We start from the raw sequence: 23,501 nt of genomic DNA, 5'->3' as shown, positions 1-23,501 counted from the left end.
GCGGCGTACTTGAAGCTTTGTCTTGAGCTTTATGAAGAAGAGAAAGTCACATGGAGCTAAATCTAGAGAGTAAGCCGGGTATGATAGAATATGGACTCCACTTTTTTGGTAGAAATTCTAAAAGTTTCGCGATTGTGATGAGGAAGAATGTCCGTGCAATGTCGTGATGAGGAAGAATGTTAGACGGTGGAAATTTTTGTGGGCAGATTTCCAAGCTTCAAAGACATTCGGGAGGTAATAAGTTACGTACCACTCTTCTATAAGTGTAAATCCATCATTTAAGTGCATAGTTGCTACATGGTAAGTCTTGAAGGAAAAAGGTGTCTCCATTAATTTTACCCACTAGTTCTTACGTAATATACGTATGCATGTTTTTCAAAAAAAAAAAAAAAAAAAAAACGTGGATTTGTTTAGCTTGCAAAAATGCATTAGAAAAACATTTTAGGCAGAATGCAAACTTCCTGCTGTGTTGTACAGTGTAATTAGTCAGGTAGTGATAGTAGCAGTAGTATGCAGAAAGTGTAATTTTATTTGACTTCAAGTTTCTCACTAGCTCACGTGATACCAAAGGGCCTGCAATAAAATATTTTGACTTCATGTTTCATATTATGTGCTAAAAAGTAAAATGTACTTATATTTTAGAAACATGTCACTTTCTCTGTAAGATTATAAATATTTTCCATTTATGACTTTCATAGTAGATAGTGTTTTAATTATCGTACGGTTTTAATTATCTTACTGTTTCTTAATCTCATATCATCATTTTTGAACAAAAGATGTAAACAAATTTTAATTTATAAAAAGACAACTGTAATTCTAAAGTCTAAATAAAGAAAAATGAATGGTTCTAACAAATTACATATGATAACTGTTTATTTTTAGGTTTAAATTGCAACTCATAGTTACGTACCGCAATCAACAAGATTTTCTTTGGAAACTAAACGTAGCGTTCTCTCAAGTTTTTTTTTTTTTTTTTTATTGCTTGTGGAAATTACTAATTTCACTTCAGTTGGTTCACAGTGTATTTTGCACAAATTGATGAGCCCTGTTGGAAAGAACCCAGATGTTACGTTATTAACTATTCAGATTGGTGCAGTAGTCAATATAGAAATATTTTAACTCCTCTAGTCATTCCGCGACTCTTGAAATTCAATCAAAATCTTATTGAAGTTTTGGAACGGAAATTTCTATTTCTGGACATACCTACTCGTATATACCTAATGGCTGAGATTAAAAGGAACGTGAGGGTAAATGAAATATTTTTAATATTGTTTTTATTATCATCACTATCAGCAATACGATAAGCCATTTAATTCTAATAAATTGGTATAACGTAATGGAACTAGTCACAACAACAATAAATTCGGAGTCCATGAGTTGTAATCTAGGGAGTTTTATTCTCTTGCGACAATGAAAAATATATAAAAAAAAAAGTCTGTCGAAATTCATGTAGCAGTTATAAATACAATACAATCGCTACAAGAAACCTCGATCGATCTGTACTCTGTAAATAGAATAGTGTCACACCAATTCAAAGTTTTTTAATGCTCATAAAGGACGGGGAGTTCAGTGTACCTGTTCTATGAACTTGATACACGTTCAGCTCCAATAAGTGTTCAACCCATGGTGTTAAAATACCTGCAACAAATAGAATATGTTACACATGTTTCATATTCTTCCTCAGAATCAGCCGATTTCTTTGTACAATCTGGAAGTCAGAAGATAAACCTAATAATTTTGGCCACCATGACAAAAGAAGATACTTCCTTTCACTTTCTGTATAAATTATTTCAATTAACATCACCGCACATGTGTTTAAGCCCATGTGTTTGAAAAGCATTTTCTAGACAATTCTTGAATATAGTTTTTCAAAGCTCCAATTTACATATGCACTCAAGATTTAAATTGATTTTTTCATTCCGTTTGACTATTTATCTATTGTATTCTTACAGACGTCTAGATTTTATGAATTATGTAAAAAGTTTTCCCAGAATAAAGCGTGATTCTATTCAAATTTTGATATTGAACTAAGTACTTTATTTTTAATTAGGATTCTTCATAAAAAAAGATGGATTAGTGAACATAGATTTTTCAAATGTGATCATTGAGAAAAGAGTAGAGTCAGTTTTAGACTCCACTTATTTCTATTATGATCAATCATCAGTCTTATTCAATATGGAGAAACTCTTTATCACTAACAAATTAATTTTCATGGTTTGATACCTAATATCTCCATTTAATAGGGTAAATAAAGATAAAAAATAATGTGTTTACACAAAAGATAAAACAGTTTTGCATTGCTTTTATTTATTGTAGTTGCTCTTGTATGTTATTAAGAATGTCATGTAGTGGACTTTTCCATAAAATATATTATATGTATCGGTTATTAAAATCAAAGATTCTTTTGAGCTGATATGACAATATGCCTCTTTTAACTTACAATATTTTAAATGCGTTAATACATATATAAGATGATCATATCATGTACAAATATTAATATCGCAAAAACAAACTGAATATATTCTACATACACTTTCCTATTACACTCCCAAAATTTACAACATAAAATACTTCACATCTAGTCAAAATACGTGTACAACAAAACTTCAAGTCGTTCGCCATGATGAATACGTTAAATTCCGTATCATATACTAACTATAGCACACGATTCCTATTTTAATAGCGTCATATGTTAAATATAAGATTTCTAATACATGAAATTTGCAGCACTTTAGAATACAAGAACAGTCAAATGTACTTCTTTTTACAAATATGAATAGGATTTCTAGCTTTCTGCAAAATGGCAAGGTTCAATTTGTATAAAAAGTTTTTTTTTTGTTTTGTTTACTTTTGAAAATTTGTTTCAAATATACTTTTAATGAATGCTAATGTTGAACAAGTGCAATATCAAATAACAGTAGAATATGTCCTAAATTATTTTTTATTAATTATTAGTTTGTTTAGAAAGCTGATGCTTGAGAAATAATACTATCAACCGTTAAGTCTCGTATAAAATGCTTGATTGTACACATTATTTTCAAGGACTCTTTTTATCAGGATATATTCTAAAACATTTTCTGATATTAACTAAATTTTAAGAGAATCTTTTCAGACCTGAAATTTAAGGCAGTGATTTCCCCATGTTCTTATCTTTCTGTTGCGTATGATTTTTAGATGTACAATATGTAAATCTCAATACAACTATAAGAAGATTTGCCTAGCATGAGTTAGTTTATAAGTGACAATGTAACATCAATATTTAAGAACATAATATTCAAATTGTTCTTTCAGTATTTTCAGTACTGATTCAAGTAGTAAATAATTACATTACTAACTAATGAAGTCAACAATCTTTAATTTTCATTTATTACTTTTTTTAAACGCAAATATGTTTAACATATACAGCAAGGTCCGATACATGTTTAAGCTTATTAAAAAACCATAGTTTTCAAACAAAGAAATATTCTTTAAATGTTTTATCTTAATGTATTCCAAGAATCATAAAATAGTATACAAAGTAGCTTTGAATTTTAAACTGTTCACTTGAGTAATGTTGCGCACATCTATGAAAACATGAATATAACGATTATATCTCGTTATAGGAGCGTTGATTAGACATTAACAAGTTGGTCACCTTGTACGGAACTAACCGTAGTCAATTTGGATAATATTACTCGCTTTGTTTCGTAAAATATAAACTTTTGATTTTATTAGGTGATAATGTGAATTTAGATTGAATTAATAATATCAGCTGCAATAAAGTAACTATAATATTAAACATTATATGAGAGAAAAATGCGTAAAATGTGTAAACACACGTTGCAAAGTAGTTATATAAAAAATGAAAGAACGAATCAGTACCGAGAAAGTGATATCAGTACCGAGTCAGGGAACACTTAAAAAATATTACGAAAATTCTGTTTTGTTAAAATAAACAGTTTCATTATTCAAGTATTATACGTATTAGTTAATGTCAGTAAGAATATACGTATTATCAATCAAAGTCTTCAAAAACAATTTTGGTAGTGTACCACATGGATAGAGATATGCTGAATTTCAGGTCTTTTATCAAATAAGTTTAAAGTTTTTTTTTTAAAAAAAAAAGAGAATATATCCTGAAATATTAAGTCACTTAAGACCGTGACCCTGTGTAATCCTTTCACCAAATCTACACGTGACACGTCTAATATCATAAAAGCTTGAGCATTTTGTAGGACCATTTACAGTTACCACATCAAATATTTGAAAGAAAAATATATCCATTTTTCCCATCATTTGGAAGAATTCTTCAGTATCACACTTTGGCTACCTGGGATGGTTGAGCCCGAAAGACTTCATGTTCACATGTCAGATTTACTTGCATTTTACAATGTGTGACTTACAAATACATTACTACTAATTTCTCAAAGACATACGTACATATAAACAAGTTTATCACTTTGTCAAATAACATTGAGAACAGGAATAAATAGCTTGTTTCCCTTGAATATTTTCATAACACCCCCTACAATGAGCAAGTGCAGCACAGCAGCGTCATTTCAATTTTATACTTGGGGGACAGGACTCTCCGACACAAGGAAAATTTCACATTTTTCGTTACTGTATCATTATAATATTGATTAATACACTCACACACACATACATAATATTTACTAGTACTCAGGAGTACCTGCTCCCCCTGATGTTCCAAATGACGCCACAAGGGCAGCACCGTATCCTAATAAAGGAATGAGATAAATTGTAATAAACTGTACATATTAAAACATATGATAAGAGTAGAAGTTCATAAATGAATTTCAAGTTCTATTGATTGAACAGATATTCAACTTACAGTGTTTGTAGATGTAATACAGTTAAATTACACTGCAGATTTATATTTTTCATCAAGTTCTACACTTTAAAGGCCTTTACTATCTCTTCCATTATACGTTTAAAATTTATGTCAAATACGATTTAAAATGTCTGAAATATTGAAAGTAAGCCAAAAAGAATTTACAAAATGCTATAAAATGAACAATTGTCTGTTGCAAGGTCTTTTTTTACAATCAAGAAGAAAAGGTTCATGATCTTATAGATCTTGTGACGTCATAATTATCTAGCGATCTAATTTCTCCACTATGTGAAAGGTCTTTAAAATAACAAGATGTCTGCGCGGATGTAAAAAATCACATCTGCGTCTATACCGCATCAACAATATCTCCATATCCATAACAAATATAGAACTTATTTATTCTATGACAATTACAATTTCAAAATAGTTCCTACTATAACAGTTGTAAATACTTTTTATATATAATTTCTTCAAACGTATGATATATCAATAAAATTTAGAACTATCTCTTCCTATTGTGAGTCAATTACTTTAGATAAAACGCAATATAATTCATGCAAACAGAAATATAATTCATGCAAACAGAGAAAGAAAATAATGGAAGATATACCTTATTTACTTAAGAACTCAAATTCAAATTTCTGACAGCAAAATTGTCAAGCTGGTGATACCAAGTCTATCAATTAATTTTAGAACAATTCTTTTTTCTTTATTTTCCCTAACTCATAAAATATAAGTATCTTAACCCATAACGCAAAGATAAAATGAAAGTACCTTTAAAAAATAAGCCAGAAAGAAGAATAAGCCATCTTACTGAAACCTCAATAAAACAAATTTAACACGTCATATTTACTATTGCGTTTAAAAGCAGAAAAGAAAGAAAATTACTAAATTTTCTTCTTGTGGTTATTTGTTCCGAAAGGGTAATCACACTTTATTATAAAATGTAAATAATTAATAGCGTTTAGAGGAATGATCACTTAAGTGCTTGTCTTGACGAATATCCGCGTTTTTATTCGTCATACAGCACAGGAACTGAGAATATGTCTGCAGAAGCTAGAATAATGCGAATATCCGCGGATATATCCGCATTCGTACAGACCTCTGAAAATAACTATTTTTCATTTAATAACATTTTGAAGATATTTACTGATCTCTTTCTTAAAATTGCCATATTTGTTTTATACTGTTATTTATCGAAAAATTAGGCCTGAACGGACTTCCACTATTCGTACTTCCAACTAATACACTTAATACTAAATAGAACTGAATCTGGTAATTTTTGAACTATCATATTTTTTATATAATGCAATAATACAGTAAACTATTCATACATACTAAATGTTAATTATCACAGTAAGAACACTAATTGATAAATTCGAAAATAAATCTTATTTTGTACTCATATTAATCGTTTAAAATTTAGACATACAATGTTATTCTGCGTAATTTATAAACCAGTTTCTGGACAAATGGAGTTAGGTAATACTTTTTGTATATACTGACGGATAAATTAAAATGGGCAACATATATGACATTTTTGACGTAATTAAGTTCTTTGCAAATTTCTTCAAACACTGATGTACACCACCACAAACGAAATAAAATAAAACTTTGCTGAATGGAATTTCAAGTTATCATACCTTATTTTCGTTATTATTCGTTTTGGAACGGCTTATTAAAGATCTATCACGTTACCTGTAGGTTTAATTATGAAGTAGCTAGTCAGATAGTCAGTGTCATGATATTATGCACATCAAATGCGATATAACTTCAACACTTTATATATACTTAATCAGCGACTTTTATTTTCTTGTCCGGTGGTACTGATCTTTACACGACCTGCTAGGATCTTCAGAAACTACACACAGAGTAGTAAGTATAATAAGCATAATAACTTCATCCTTGTGCGATTTTAACAGCATTGTAGAATTAGAAAGATAATTTGTTATGCGCGTTTAGAACTTTCTTACATTTTTTATTTTGTTATGACGATGGTTCTGACGCATAGCACTACTTACTTTTATAACCAATTGGAGTTTATTATTATTATTATTATTATTATTATTATTATTATTATTATTATTATTATTATTATTATTAGTAGTAGTAGTAGTAGTAGTAGTAGTAGTAGTAGTAGTAGTAGTAGTAGTAGTAATAGTAATAGTAGTAGTAAACTCAGTTAATAGAATTTCTTTGGATTCTTATATTTCGTTTTGTAATTAATATATTTAAAACAAGACTACATTGAATCAAAAATGATTTTGTTTTATTAGTTTTAATAATTATAAGTGATTATCAGTAGAATTTCATCAAGGAGAGTTCAAGCTAGTAAGTTGATATCATTTCAGATGTTTGTATACATATCTTAATATGGTTCATGTTTATTTTTTCATATCTTCTCAAAGGAAGATTTAAATCCGGAACATTTATCGCCAGTTGTTTTATTTAAATTTTACTTGAAAAATATACTAGTGTTAGTAAACGGAACATTGCTAAAGAGAAAATATTTAGAAACATGATAACCTACTATTAAATTTCTTCCAACCACAGTCGAGGCCTATATGCAACAATAGAAAGTTGGCTAATATGATTGTGACTAGATCTTCTTCTATCACACATATATTTATTTCGAATATAATAATTGTAGCATCAAGATATACCGTGTTAACCACTATGATATCAAATGCAACTTATATCATAAACTACATGATCTGGATTTTATAGTTAATAAAAATATATCTATAAACCTTTTAGTGGGATAAGTATACTAGATTAACTTATTTTAACATTTATTAAATTAACTCATTTAAAAGAACATACTGAAGTATGCTCGTATTAAAAGTATGAAATGCTCGTAAATTGCTTTTTCATTCATACAAAATATAATTAACTCAGAGCTAGAAAGTTACACGACAAGTATAGCTACAATTTTTAAAAATATATCTTTCCATGTTTTTTATTATATTAAATGGTATGCTTTGAAATCAAGTTTTCAAGATGTTTTATATATTTCGGAAATTTTAATAATAATCATTTTGGAAGAAATGTATAGTGATTTATGTAGGAAGAATAAATTTCACTTTATTTCAAATATTACAGGCATTAAAATTCAGTATTGTTAGTGCATTGTAATGATCTGTAAGGAATAAATTTTGTCTCGTAGAACCAACTGAAAACTCATAAAATGAGATAATTAGCGAAATAAAGAAATATTGGAGTCTACTTAACACACATTGATCTTATATATGGCATACGATCACTTTATTTTAAGATTACGAATAGTTCAACATAATCTTTACAATGCAAAATTAAACTATAAAATTCCATGGAAGTTAATGAAGCATTTCTTTCTTAGGACTTCCTATAACAAGCGAATTTATAATGCCTAATACGAATCTCGAGGACAAACACAAGAAAGAAATGTCCTATTCTGCTGTGTTTCATCACACTGTTCATCCACAATCAATCGCTATCCTTTATTGCTTCTCATGGTATCCATAGCAGAGATTTTAAAATTAAGCCCACATACACCTTATTGCAGTTATCAATTAACAGACATTACGAAAATATCATCATTTTTCTTTCAAAATCGTACTTCTGTACAATTAACTGTGAATGGTCCTAGTAATATTTTAACATAGAAACTATCGTAATATCACTCAAAGAAAGGTATATCTCAGAATATAGTTTACAAATTAGTGCTTTGCTGTCGGCGTTATGAAAAAGTATATAAGTAAATCAAACATTAAATACAAAAAGGAATCTGAATTGATATGAATGAATTGATACGTTTTCGCAACAGTGTCAAAGTTAACCTGTACAAAAAATTAATACACAAATCACATATCACATGAAATATATATCTTACGTGTATTAAAATATCTTCAACAATATTTACCAATAAAATACCTGATTTCAACGTTTAACATAATTAATTAATAAAATAAATAAATTAGGATAAAAATATTAATATTAGTTCTACATCCTCCAACTTGTAAACTTACAGTTCAAAATATTACACCACTCACTTTCCTTTTTAAATATCTACATTTATACTCAAAGCAACATGTTTCATGCGTATAGGCAGGGAAGCAAGCTGCTTCAGAGGCAAACAACATAAGTATCTCTTACAATCCTGTGTATAGACATACGGATAGAATTTTGGTTTAAAAATAGAGAGTAAGAGCAAGAAAAATAAATTTCAAAATGAGACTGTTCATTCGGCGTTTATGTGACGAAAAATAATCCTCAGATTTTTTAAAAAAGAAAGTATATCTATTAAGATATTGTGGGTATCGAGGTTGAATAAAGTAATGAAGCAGGATATAATAGCTATAGAATTCATTAGTCATGAACCATTTGTACCTGAGTGGTTCTTGTGTAACGTGACTGAATAAGGCAGATTTTTTTTGTTCCACCCACTTTCAGCTTGAAAATTGTCTTACTAAAAACAGCTAGCAATGCATTGTCTCAGGGAATTCTATGTTATGGATCGGAGTTCTCGTATGAACAAATGATCCTCCTATACATTTTAACAGTTAATTTATTTATTGTGATTTTTTTTTAGTTTTTAAATTATAGCAATGAATAGTAAGAAAATTTACATTAATAACCGCTATGCAAGACAGTCTATAAACAAATCAAATAAATAAGCGAGTCAACTGGATTGACAAAGAAATATTTCACGCATACTCTTTATTTGACGTTAAAATGAAATTTGAAGATTTTTTTTTATTTTAACGCCTCATGGTTATGTCCGTTGAACTAAAAGAGATGGTTTAACGTTAGAGAATCATCCCACTTTAATTAGTCAAGACAAATACCCCTCCCCCCAAAAAATGAACGTGTTTTCTTTTAGATGAAGAAAAGAAAAGAAACATTTTTAGAAAACTCACTGTTGCTCTTAGATTCAAACGGTATCCAAGTTATGCGTGTGAATTGTTCGTTAATTAAACCTTTACGTGGATCTTGAATTGAAACTCAAATATTATTAGATGCATGTTTATAATAATCCGAGTGGGATACTGGTTGGCAAAATCGTTAATGTTGTTCCTAAAATACGCAACCGCAATTAGTAACTTATGACTACGAACAGGATTATAAATTATATTTTACTACACGACAAACTCTCAAATTTCCTTTTTAACTGAGTGGTTTTGGGATAATGAGTTCAAAAACTTGCATTAAATGGACTAAAAATTCTGGATACCATCATGACACAACCATACACATTACATGTCACGAGGAAGGAGGAAATATCTCTGAGATATACCTTTTCGCCTACCTAATCTTCATGACTCCCATATGATATCTGCTAGCTTTGTTTTACTTGATTATACAATTCAGTTACATTACATTTGTCTTTGAGCCGACTTAATCTATCAGTGATTCTTCTAATTAGTCGATCCTTGTAGCGGAAGGCAGTTCTATCCAAGACTGATTGCGTTTTGATACAGTCATCACCTCCAAACTCACACACTCTATAATGGTGAAGATATCCCGATTCTGCAGGCACGTTGAAGGTTCCGTGTCCTGGAATGTATTCCCATACAAAATGATTTCCTGCTTCAACCACGAATTCAGGTCTGCACATATATTTAGACCGTTGTTTATGAGGATGGTACTTGGCACGGCGCCTAGTCTTCCTTAAAGTGACTAAGTTGGGTAAATTAGCTGCATTTGGGTCATCAGCCCATTGAAGGTAGAAGAATGCATTTTGGAAGGAATATGAACCCATATTCTTTGTGTTGATTTTCTTACTGAAAAATTCGGTTAGGTCTTGCAGCGTTTCATTATATTTGGGAATAATGAATTCGTCTAAATCTATCATGACTAGGAAGCGATAGCGATACATATTTCTGTACAAACAGTCATTGAGCGCAGCAAATAGACCCTCAGTTCTGATTTCCTTTTGAGATACCATGTTTAAGTTCCATGGTAATAACGTAATGTTTCCATCTTGAATGTATTCGCGGAGAACACAATTAACGTCAGGACCAATTGTATGATTATACATAGTAAAATGACTCATCCCTAGCAATCCATTCAGTTCTAGAAACTCAAGCATTTGAAGGACTTGATTATAACTAAAGTGTAAAGGTTTCACACACACAGCTGCATTTTGGCCAACTACATGGAAAGATTTTGTGACATTTGACAGATCTTCATCAGTGTTTCTTACAAGCAAATGATTCGACGGCGGTTCACTCAGTTGACTAACAACGGAAACAGTGGCCGGTACAGACATATTTCGTTTCAAAAATCTGGAGTAGATTGGACACAAAATAAAGCAAGCACTATATTTAAGATTCCAATTCTCACGAATAACTTTCACATGAGCCTGTACCGCATGGTAAGTTCCATTTTGGTACCAAAATTTACACCACACTTTTTCAGGATTCCTCGTTTTCGTAGCACCAATTATTCTTATAGAACGTTCTTCTCGACGATCATAAAAAGCTGAAAATACGTAGAATTTGAACCTAGTTCCTTTGACAGTTTGCCATTCACCATCTACTGCTGTTAAATTGGTGCTTCCTATTTCAAGACCCGATGACGAATTGTACAAGGATGAGTGATCATTAAGGAAGCGTTTATCTTTTACTAATTTGGCAACATTTATTTTGACTTGAAGATCTCGTTTATCGTTGCTAGTCCGCTGACCGTCAGCTGTTTTCTCTGTAGTCGCCACGGTGGACAGCGATGAAGTATCCGAAGCCTTTTCATCTTTTAAAGATTTCTCTTCGCGCAAGAACATCCCGAGATTGTCATCAAATCCACGATATACAAAATAATCATCTGACAATACGTCCTCATATTCGGAACGTACATTCTTCCGCCTGTTATCTCCGTAATACATTCCTGAATGCTTCTCATCTATGAAGAAAATCTCTGCTACAACAATGATGCCAAATACTGCAAAAAAAATTACAACTATGAAAAAGGACAGATTGGCCCGTTCTCTTAATCGTTGACTTCGTTTCCCTTTACCCTTTGCGATACTTCGTAACCTTGAGCTGCGAGTTAGTGTTCTCATATTGTCCTTTTTCTCTTCGCTTGTCATTTGTGTTTCGATTTGGGAATGAAGCCAGTTTCACAATTAGTTTTGTATTTATCCCACATGTGCTTTGCTAAACAACGCCATATTTATATATCATATAAATGTTCCCACTTTCTCTTAGAAATAGTAGCATTCTTTTTATTTGTAGGTATGTCGTAGTTGAGAAGCAATCACTGATCACTAATAATATTTTATATAACACTATAGCACTATCCATAATTGTCGCTATTCATTAGAATACCAGGTTCCTTTATGGTACATGAAGGTGGTGATCCTCTGATATCCATGGCAGTCGCTCTTTCAGGAGACTTAGAGAAAACTATAAATTTTACCTGCAAAATATTAAAAAAATATCAATCAGTAATGCAAAAACACAATAATTAACACATTAACACAAAACAAAGAACACTTCAAAAGTTAAGAAATTTTTATTTTGAAAATTTTACACTCTCGTATATCCTTCATACGAGATATGACAGTACAATTTTTTACTATTCAATAGTCAGGAAAGCCAAAGTGCATGTAGGAAATATTTATCTCTCGAAATATTCTCTGTGACATACACTCTTTGGATGTACCCAGTATTTATACTTTGCTTGATCTAAACCTTTCTTTTGCATTTTGTGCAACGAATACAATTATCATTACAAAGAAGTTAGGTTTGTTAAGAGGAAATTAATTTGTATTTTTTCACATTTGGAACAAGAAATACCAGCAGCTAATTCTTCATTGTAATGGAGGATCATTTAAGTATATCTCATTTGATTTATCTGTGCGTGCGGCAAAGTTGCGAACTAATTTCTTTGTTTACAAGTGATGTCAGCCGCATGGCACGGTTGCCAGAGGTAGGCACTGGTTTTATTTCAGATTTCTTTCATATTCAGTTTTTTATGTAAATCAAAAGCCTATTTTGAACCAAATCAAATTTAATGAAATCAGTCGTGTACATACTTTAAATCGTTGTGCGCTGATACGTAAAACTATTTAACATAAGATAAAACAATAAACCATGTAGATGTCTGCAAACTTAATCTTCCCATATAAATACTTTAAGAATATCAAATAGTATATAATAAAAATATCAAATAACATAAAAAGACATTAATTTAGTATGTCTACAGCAGTGACGAAGCCAGAAAAACATCATAGGATTAATAAACTGCTATGTCAAAGAAGCGCAGCCAAGCATATAACTTATAGTGTAAACCGACGCATTGACTATATGTCATGTACACTTGTGATACTACGTTAAGTATTTAATTTCACTGCTAGAGGTTAGTCGATTTGCAGGTGAGACAGGTAACAAAGAAGTCTCATTCTTTAGAGTCATACGGGTTGAAATACTGATGAAATTAGTTAACAGATAGAAGGAAGTATTCACGCTACAATCCATGAAGTACTATGGTTAGCCAGATCTAGCACGTTCAACGTGATGATCCCTGGTCAGTGCATCAGCTCTCACATGTCATTATTTCTTACTTTCTGGACTTGAGTTTCCTGCTTCTTAAAATACAAATGGTTCCTCATGAGGGTATATGGTTCCTCAATTGTCTCATGATATGAAAAAATGAAATGAAATTTTTCAGTTTTACGATTATGCCTTGAAGGTTAAGGAATCTGATGATAGTAAATGAAATGGTGGAATGAAGAAAGTAGGAAGAAACGGGAGAACATGAGAAAATTCATGCAATGGTGATTGTCCACCACACGGCCCACTTGGCGCAAGCTGGGATCAAACCAGGGATCCCACACATCAAAGTCGCTCTACCATTGAGCTACCGCGGTTCTTCATGATAATGAGTTTATACCAGAAAATGTTAGTGGTATAATTGGAAGTAGAGCCAGGGACGACGCACTACGATCTTGTATGTGCTAACAATAAAGCTAAGCAGGTCATTTTCTTTAATCAGCAACTTGTTCCTTTTTGATGTTCTTACTCGCACCTGCAGACGATACATTTTCATGCTTGTGCTGAGAAGAAAGAGCCCGTCTTCTCTAAAGAAGATAATTCAGTACTTAACCAATTTTGTTAAATGAAATGTAATTATTCAGTTTAACGTCCCGTTAGGCTAAGGAAGACGAACGATTTAAGCAAGTGAATGATGATGGAAGAAATGGTGGAAAGAGAATGTGGAAGGAAACGGGAGTATCCTCAAGAAAACCCACGGACACGTTGTTGTCCATCACAAACTTACTTGGCCAGGAATCGAACCAGGAACCTGACGTAACAAAGGAAAGCGCTCTACACTGAAACACCGTGCTCTCTCCATTTTTTTTTTTTTAATCTTATGTAGGATTAAGGAGGATTTCTGCGAAGTAAGTTTTGTTTTTAACATGGCTGTACAATATTTGTGATAAATTATAAGAAAAGTGGTATTATCGGGATCACCAATAGAATATACTGCATATTAGCAGAATCAATTTTTGATATCACTACACTAAGAAGAGATAGGGTTAAGTGCGTCAGCCTCTTCCCTATGCCACTGCTCTACAGTGTGGATTTGCTCATATACTTTGAATAGTTTGATTGAATAAAATATACCAATTTTAATAACATTTTCACAGTTCTGTCTACCACACCGACAGCTGTCTGATGTTTTATTAAATGCAATATGCGTCCACTTTTTTTCTTTCTTTTCAACAAAGTTTTAACATTTTATATATAGTAGTCCTTGTAATATCGGAATGCATGACTTTGTTTGGTTATTGTTTTTTCGTTTCCATTTTACACTTTAAATCGCAAAGATCACTTTAACAACGTTATAACATTACCAGCCAAGAAATAAACTGTGTGTATTGACTTTCAGTACTCGTATGTTCTGGGCACGCTGCAAAGTAATGCAGAACTCATACCTCCCCTTCCGACAATTCTTTGAACTAGTAGCAGCAGCAGCGACTCAAAAATAAAAAATAAAAAAAAAATGCACGAACTCGTCAGATAGGTGAGTGCATAGGTTATCATGCAATCTAATTCTGTATGTTAGTAAATCATATAGAATTCAGAAAAGAAGTTACCGAAGTTAGATCTAAAGTACACTCTGAAGATATAGTCAATATCTCACATTCTTTCCACAAAAACATACAGCACAAGCATATGTAATTGAATAGTTTTCACATAATTTTTGATTGATTGATTGATTTTGAGTTTTACGTCCCGTTCAGCAGCGAGGCTATATGAGACGTGGACCTACTGATTAACGTGGAATCCGAACCACATGAGCTCCCGCCGGGAATCGAACCCGGGTCTCCCGCGCCAAAGGCGCATATGCTAACCGCTTAGCCACGGAGGAGCTCGTTTTCACATAGTTACTAATAGTTTTCGTATAAGTATTAATATTGTAGTGAGTTTTCTGTGCATTTGGTATTACATGTAAAATGAGCCACTAGATGCAGTAAAAAAAAAACTTCACTGCATTTTATTGACCTTATATTCAATAATTTGTGCCAATTTTCTTGAAGATTATGAATCAAAATGTTATAAATATCTTTAAAAAAACTGATTTAACAGCTTATAAAGTCAACGGTTTAACCAGAACTTCCATGCAGGGCTTCAGGCCCGTATCCAGGGGGGTCTAGGGGGGACGGCCCCCTCTAAATTTTTGCGGACCCCCCTAAAATTTTCACAGTAGGCTTGCAAATGAACTATAATATTTTTGGATCGCCCCACCCCCTACATTTTTGGGCTGGCTACCAGCCTGCAGGGCTTCTAATGAAAATTTGATGTACAGAATTCATAGGATTTGGAATATGCAATATATCACCGAAATATGCTACTGGTGACATAACGTACTTTAAAGTTGGAAAAATAAATAAAAATTTTAACGGATTCAGATCAAAAGTTAGACTTATGAAAATATAGTTAAATTTAAAATTAGTTCAGAAAAAAAGTAACGGTTTAAATTAAAGTTGACTTCAAAATTAATTGATTAGAATTAAAAACGACAATTTTCACTACTATGCAATGAGAATTGTCTTAAGCAAAGATAGAGTGGATCCAGTGGCGTAGCAATAGGGTGGGCAGGTAGGCATTGCCTATGGGCGCAAGGCTTTTCAGTATATTATGGGTCGCCCCGGGTTTTTAATTTAAAAAATTGCAGCAAATTATATAAATGGAGCCCCAAATTTTCGCGGTCTTCATTTCCGAATATTTCAAGAATAAAAATTCTTGCTCACTATTGGCATTATTGTAAACTCGTTGAGGTTGTAGCACTGTATGATTAAGAAATTAATCATCTTGTATTAATGCGATATAAGTCCTATAGGCCCTATTACATACGTATACTGAACTTACTAACTTTAAATAAAATTCCCCTGCGCAACAGACTTTCAACAATAATGACAAATTTTATGACCTATAAGATCTGGATTAAAACGAGATAAAAAGAGTTGCCATGATTATGAGACACAGCAGAATTGCCCCGTATCGCGGTTACACAGAATCAAGCACAAGCACCAAGGGTCGGGCAAACCGAGCAACTGCCCGGGGCGCCAACGTCAGAGGGCGCCCAAATGAGCACCAATCTATCCATCTGAAGTGACGGATATTGTTCTTAAAAAGCAGATGTATATTGCTCATGCAGGCCACGATTACCTGTGTATTCTACAAATGAAAATGATGGAAATCGCAGATTTTCCAATGAGTACTACACTTTTCGAAATATTCGTGGCCCCGCGTAGCGTAGTCGCTAACGCTCTCGCCTTCGGTGCTAGCGGTCCCGGGTTCGATTCGCGGTGGGGTCACTCGGTCGAAAAAGTGTAACTCGCTTTTTCAGGCCAACCCTGAATGAGGTTTTCCTGGGTTTTCCTCATTCACACCTAACTTATAGGTCCCAGGCCGTCTCCTTCCTTCCCCAATCCTTTCTTCCTTCCCTTTCCCCGGATTGTGTGCTCACCGAGGGACGTCATCCCTCAAATCGTGACGGGCTAAATGGACTTAGATGCCGAAAGCCCAGAAATCTAAATCCTAAATCCTAACTTTTCGAAATAAGGCTGGTATTCTCGAAGTTGGATTTGGTCTGTTGTGAGTCTTGCTGGCTGTTTGCAGATAGACGAGGACGAAATTTCCGAGAAGAATGGATTAATGGCATAAATACATAGAAGAACTTGTCAAATAAAATACTAAGACATGAAAGCTCAGAAACCCATATTCAGTCAGTAATGGCGAAATCTGCATAGTTCAAAAGGCAAACAATGGTAAGCAAACTCGATTTGGAAACACAAGCGAGAATTAATTATTGACAGTAAGTATTAAAACGACTGTTTTGTGTTTTCATTTCCCTATAGTCTGGTAATGTAACATCGCGGACATCGAGAATCTGGCAGAATGCCCAGGTAGTTTCTTTTGAACTATCAGTCTTATGGCAGAATTTGATGGTGTTTTGAAAAGCCTTTTTAGAAGACGACAGGAAGAAGATCAAATACCTAAGCCCACAAATTCAGAATGAAATCATCGATCTCACTGAGAAAAAAAAAAAAAAAAAAAATAGGAAAGACATCTGGAATGAGATTCTAGAGGCTCCTTTCTTCAGCATTATCCTGGATTAAAGCAAGACATTACACAAATCGAGCAAATAAGCATCATCATTCGTTATGTTATCTTCTAAACCTAGTAATCATTTCCCACAGTTCGAAATTGTAGAAAGCTTCCTTGGATTTCATGCTATGGACGAACACTGTGCAGAAAAATATGAAGATTTAAAAGTCCTATTAGAAAATGAGATTGACATTAAGAAGTGAGGGCAAGGCTAAGATGGAGCAGCAATAATGAGTGGTCGTATTCCTAGCTTCCAAACGCGGATTCAAAAACATGCCAAGAATGCCATGTATGTTCACTGCATAGCACATAATCTGAACCTCGTGTTATCGGATGCTGCAAAAGTTAACACAGAAGCTGTTAATTTCCTTGCCACTCTACAAAATATATGTAACTCGTTTGGTACGAGCGGGAAACGCTGGAAGGCTTTACTAGACTGTATTTCCAAGGATACATCTCCGAAAAATGAAACAACACTGAAGAAACTCTCTCAAACACGCTGGGATTGAAGTCATAATGCCGTGTTCGCACCAAGAAAGAGATATGCGGACGTTATGAAATGGAACAGAAAGAACGGACACAAGCAACTGGTTATAAACGAAAAATGGAAAGGTTCGATTTCGTGGTAATGCTTGTGTTGTGGGAAAAAGAAGCTGCAGAGCCCTAGTATACGTATGTGCTTGTCAGTGTCAACGAGAACTGAAAAAATGCTGTACAATGGTGCAAGTTCTTAGAAAGAATGTGTCTCAAGTATTCGAGAAAGTCAGTGTTTGCGCGCGCGCGTTAATTTGGAGTTTTAGATAAGTTAGAAGAAAGAAGGAAGCCAGTGCCGAAAATATTATTTGATGAATTGGTACAAGATATGTAATTTATTGACCCTGTCAAAGAATTCGAGATCAAAGTGCTATTGCCTATCCTCAACTCCGTACTAGTAAAAATAAGGTTACCATGGAATGAGGGAACTTCGTGAAATATTTTCGTTCTTATGCAAGTCAATGTTACGAACCACTTTTGAAGAAGAGGTCACCAAGCAGTCGTATGACTTTGCGCTTCTGTATGCAGACAATTTATCCAGTGACTTTCCACGAGAAATGTTGACTTTCAGAGACATTTTTCAAGACAGACTTTCAAATTTTTCAACCCACGAAGAGATTCTTCATTTTATTACCGAATCTGACCTCAGCTCAATATTTCCAAATCTTGCGACTGTGCTTCCTATTACAATTGCAACTGCTGAGCAATCATTCTCTTAATTAAAACTAATCAGAACATATCTCAGAAACAGTATGACCCAAGAATGCCTTTGTTCTGTGTCTATGTTGAGTATTGAGGGAAAAGAGCTCAAGAATTGGACATCTCTGATCTGATAAAAGAATTTGCCGAAGCAAAAATGAGAAACCTTCTGATTTTGGATCCAATTTGTCGATTTTAAAAACTGAAAATAGAAAAAATGATTATAAGCGGTTTTACAAGATTTATTTTTATTTTATAATTATGTAAAATCGTAACATACTATATATATTCATTTGAAATCCTTTTGGTAATACTGGTTGATACATTACTATTTATTTACACTACCATTGCAAAAAAAAAAAAAAAAATCAGTATTTTACATAAGTATATTTTTAATGAACAGGGCACTCTATCCAGTTTACTTTTAAAAGACATACCACAACGATATAAAAAGAAAAGCGGTCAATACCCTCCCAGTAATAATTTTAGGTTTATGGCCGTCTGCGCGTACGCATAGGTTATAGATGGTCATGCATGGGGCCTATTCAATGGATGAGGGGGCGCCACTAGGGATTTTGCCTAGGGGTGCCAAAGACCATTGTTCCGCTACTGAGTGGGTCAGTGGGTCCAAAGGATGTGCTCCACTGCGACCCACTACCCACCGTGACCCACTCTGACCCATCATGATCCACTGATCCACTGACCCACTACGACATATTCTGAACCACTTGGCTCAATCATTGTACACAGCTTCTTCTGAACACTGGTGAATTTTTCTACGTTTTACTTTCAAGACCTCTATTTTTTTTCCCTTTTTCATTTCTTTCTATTTACTTACCTCAGATGAGTATATCTAAAAAAAGCCTCAGACACTTTTTGGATATTGATATTTTTGTAATGGTAATAGTACCAAGTAAAACTTATTTCTTTACTTGGCTTTCGAGACACGGTCGAGTATTGGACTTTATTTTTATTTTATTTTATTTATTTATATATTTTATTTTAGTTTAGTTTAGTTTTATTTATTTATTTATTTATTTTTGCGTTAGCCTACTTTACCTTGATTTGAGACTCAAATTTCATCCTATTTTCCACTGAAAAGTATCTGTAATTCAACAAGAAAATAATTATATATGATAATTAAATTGGAATTCATCGTAATATGTCCCATGACAAACACTTTACTATTTCATATCTGAAGGTCAGATCTACCAGTATTGTAACACAGCGGTGTTTGAGCGATTAACCGTAGAAATTCAAACTCCAATTAATAATAATTTCACAGTCTTGTTTTATAAGTGTAAACTCTTTATTCAGTTGAGAGGAGAGCGTAGGTCATGGGTCGGAGTTGATGACGGTAGGTTATGGTAGGTTGTGGGTCACGGTGGGTAGGGTCATAGGTCAAGTTTTCATCGATCCACACCATCTCTGGTCTTGAGTTGTGAAAGTTAATGTACAATTTAATAGATAAAGTTAAAAGCATTGGAAAATTAGTTTACTACATAATTTTCAGACAAAACTGATAATTATTAAACAGTAGAATTGAAACAAGGTAGATGCAGGTAAATACGCCATGTTAAGGGTGTTGTATTTTTTATGGCCTTAGTTTTCATGAAACACAAAGAACAAGACATGTACGTTGCAGAGTAACCTTTTCCGCGTATAGAAAAAAAAATGTGGCAATGATGCGACTCACTTCTATTTTGTACACAAGGCAAAAGAAAAAAGTGTTACAAAGTGGTGTATTTACCAACACGTCCAGGTAATTACGCCAAGTCTAGGATACTGCCAGAAACATGTAATAAATCTTGCAATGGCTTACATCAGCTGTATCATATGAACTCAAATAAAACTACAAAACATGGCTGAAACAAAGAATAGAATAACCAAAGTGCCAGATGGAGATTAACGGATAAAATGTAAAAACGATACTTTCCAAAATTGAAATGAAGTTTCAAACTGAAAAGTTTTAGTCCATAAGAAGAAAAACAAACAGTGTCACTGGACTGTGACTTAACAAAAAAAAAAAAAAAAAAGATAATACATGGAACATGTGGGACAAATGAAAACAAATTTGTCTTCTGCAGTCAGTCTTACACAAGGCCCCGCGTATTTCGCTGCATCATGTTTGGTATTGATTTAGTAGCCATGGAATTACAAATATTGAAATTATATTACACGTACAAAACAAAGTGTTTCTAGACAGACACGAAATAGGGCGTACATTGCTGTAAACAATCGGCAATGTTCTGAATTAGCACAGTACTAATAACAGATTCTTAGCTCTATTGGAATAACGTTCTTCCACGAAACATTTCCGAAGCAAACAACACTTTACGTGTGGTGGTCTCATCGTTTCTCCCGGAGTATTCGTCAAATCGGACTTGTGCACGACCGTACACATATTGGAGGCAGATTCCAGCGGATTTCGTAGGAAACGTCCCAGTACTGAACACTTGGCGTATTTTGCTGCACTGGTGTATATACCTGCAGTTACCTTACCATAAAACTCAGAAATATTAATTTCACATGGATTTTGAGAGTAAAAACTACTAATCTCTTAAATTTCATGATTTTTTAAACAATTATCAATTAAAAATTAACTCCTGGAAAATTTAATTGATTAAACTTTTAAAAAATAAAAATTAACATTTTTTACTGATTAATTTAATCGATAATATTTTTAACGCCTTAATTATAAGTCTGCTTAAAAGTAATTTGGTTTCTGGAAAATGATACATTTACTTTAACGAATAGAGATAGGAATGTAAAGCTGACAGTGGGAAAACTTATCAGGCTCTGAATTATCAAAATATATTTATGTAACTTAAAATGAAACTTTAATCAATACATCTTATCATTTAGATACTACTTAGTAAAATTTGGACAAAACCAAATTATATAGATGCTAAGAAAAACATTTAAGATAAAGTAGAAATAATAGATACACACACAGATTCTTAACTTTTGTATGGGAATTTCGATAACATAACCGTTTATGAAATAAACGTGAAAATTAGGAACAATGTAAAATGTGAATGTAGTTCAATGTAAAATGTACTCCAAGTAGTCAGTACCTTTTACACCAAAATATAACGTAATAACGAAAATATATAATATCATAAATATGTGATTCGCATTATAATACGTTGAAATGCTTCCTTCTAAGAAAGGAAACGAAAGAAATGGAAGTATAGTTGGGATATGCAAAACACTATTTTAATAACTCTCTCTGAAATAGATATTAAATGAAGGAGAGCTTCTAGCGTCTGCATGCTTGAAACGAGCATTTATTGATAGAATTTAATATAGATTTATGCTATATACAGCAAAGGACAATGAGATTCGCGTGTTTCCGTGCTTCCGATAAATCGATCACCTTCAGCTTCGCTTTGCTACATTATTACTTGAACCTAAAAAATAGATTATTCTACCATATGTTGCATATCTCACGGGTGAATTTATATATTTACTTCCTGAGTTCTACAACGTATAATTAATACCTTATAAGCTGAAGAATATGGTGGTGACAAATGAATTATGATGGCAACAATAATGGTAAAATTATGATCGAATTCCCTTGCCCTGGTGAGAATCCTACCCTAACGGATATACCTTCAGGCAAGGTGTCTCAACCTGTTGTACGGGTACCACTGGTGGCACGTGAGCCATTTTTGGTAGTACGAGCAACTTATGATAGTATTAATAATTAATATGCTTTGGTGGTGAGCCAGTGGAAAAAGTACAGAACCTTAGAGAGAGAATCCTGCCTTAAGGTCGTTAGGTTAAATTTTCACACTTTCAAAAATATCAACAGAATTAATACATGGCAAATAGCAAATTTAAAGTTGGAAGGTATATCTTTCCAAAATGTAAACATAATTGTGCACTATCAAACTAGGATCTGAAGCTCTTCGAGGGCCACATTATAGCTTTACTGTATGGAAAATAGGCTAGACTTTTTTTGGGTTTAATTTTATTGATACTGATCGATCTGCATAAGAAAAATAACACACTAAAATATGTCTAATTAAAATACACAAAAGATTCAATCAAATGAACTTCTACTGCATAAAACAATATAGACTGACAGCAATGTAACAACAGAAAAAGAAAAAAAACAAGTTTGATACTTTTATATACTTTTATATCAGGATTGGTGTTTCTAATATCAATCAATGAGTTTCTAAGTGTTATTTTTATTTTATGCGTATGGATGTGTTTCGTGTGTCAAACGTGCATTGACACGGTACGTGTATAAAATTCTAGTAGCGAAGCACTAAAATATATAAAACTTCATTCATGTACACGTTATAATTAAAAGTATGTAATATGATGATCCTTCTTTCATCAAGCCTCTACAAAAACGTGTTTCAATCAATCAATCAATCAATCTATATATATATATATATATATATATATATATATATATATATATATATATATATATCGGGTGTTTCAAAACAACACCGACAACGTTTGGGAGGTGATTCCTGACACCAAAATAAGACGAAAAGTATAGACCAACTTGGATGCACAAATGCTTCCTTTCGGAGTTATAGGCTGCCGAAACATGAAAAAATGAATTTTAAAGGTCCATACCTCTAAAACTATGGGACCTACCGTAGTCGGGTCAAGACTTTACTTAGGAACTAATATGTGCTCTATCCAAAAATACATGTTTCAGAATCCTAAGGTACTCACGCAACAAATTTTGTACAGGCAGTTTCGTTATGAGCATATAATCTAAAGTACTCACTAACTACCTCTATAAAAATTGTTGCGGAAGTACTGCAGGATTTTGAAGCATGTATTTTTGGATAGAGCACGTATTAGCTCCT

The 23,501-nt window shown here is 32.9% G+C and overlaps 1 protein-coding gene across 1 annotated transcript in view; it reads right to left on the bottom strand.

Annotated features, from left to right (window-relative positions):
• Window positions 1-1,000: 1,000 nt before the first annotated feature.
• The window catches only part of LOC145664618 (uncharacterized), a 73,801-nt gene continuing 51,300 nt past the window's right edge, over window positions 1,001-23,501 (bottom strand). The window contains exon 2 of the mRNA XM_081731437.1: window positions 1,001-12,226. Within this exon, the coding sequence (XP_081587563.1) occupies window positions 10,149-11,897 (1,749 nt within the window). The 5' untranslated portion in view covers window positions 11,898-12,226 and the 3' untranslated portion in view covers window positions 1,001-10,148. The remainder of the gene's footprint in view (window positions 12,227-23,501) is intronic.

Source organism: Thermobia domestica, chromosome 11 (assembly GCF_964235325.1).
Source record: "Thermobia domestica chromosome 11, izTheDome1.hap1.1, whole genome shotgun sequence".
Lineage (NCBI taxonomy): Eukaryota > Metazoa > Arthropoda > Insecta > Zygentoma > Lepismatidae > Thermobia > Thermobia domestica.
This window is presented reverse-complemented; position numbering and strand designations above follow the sequence as displayed.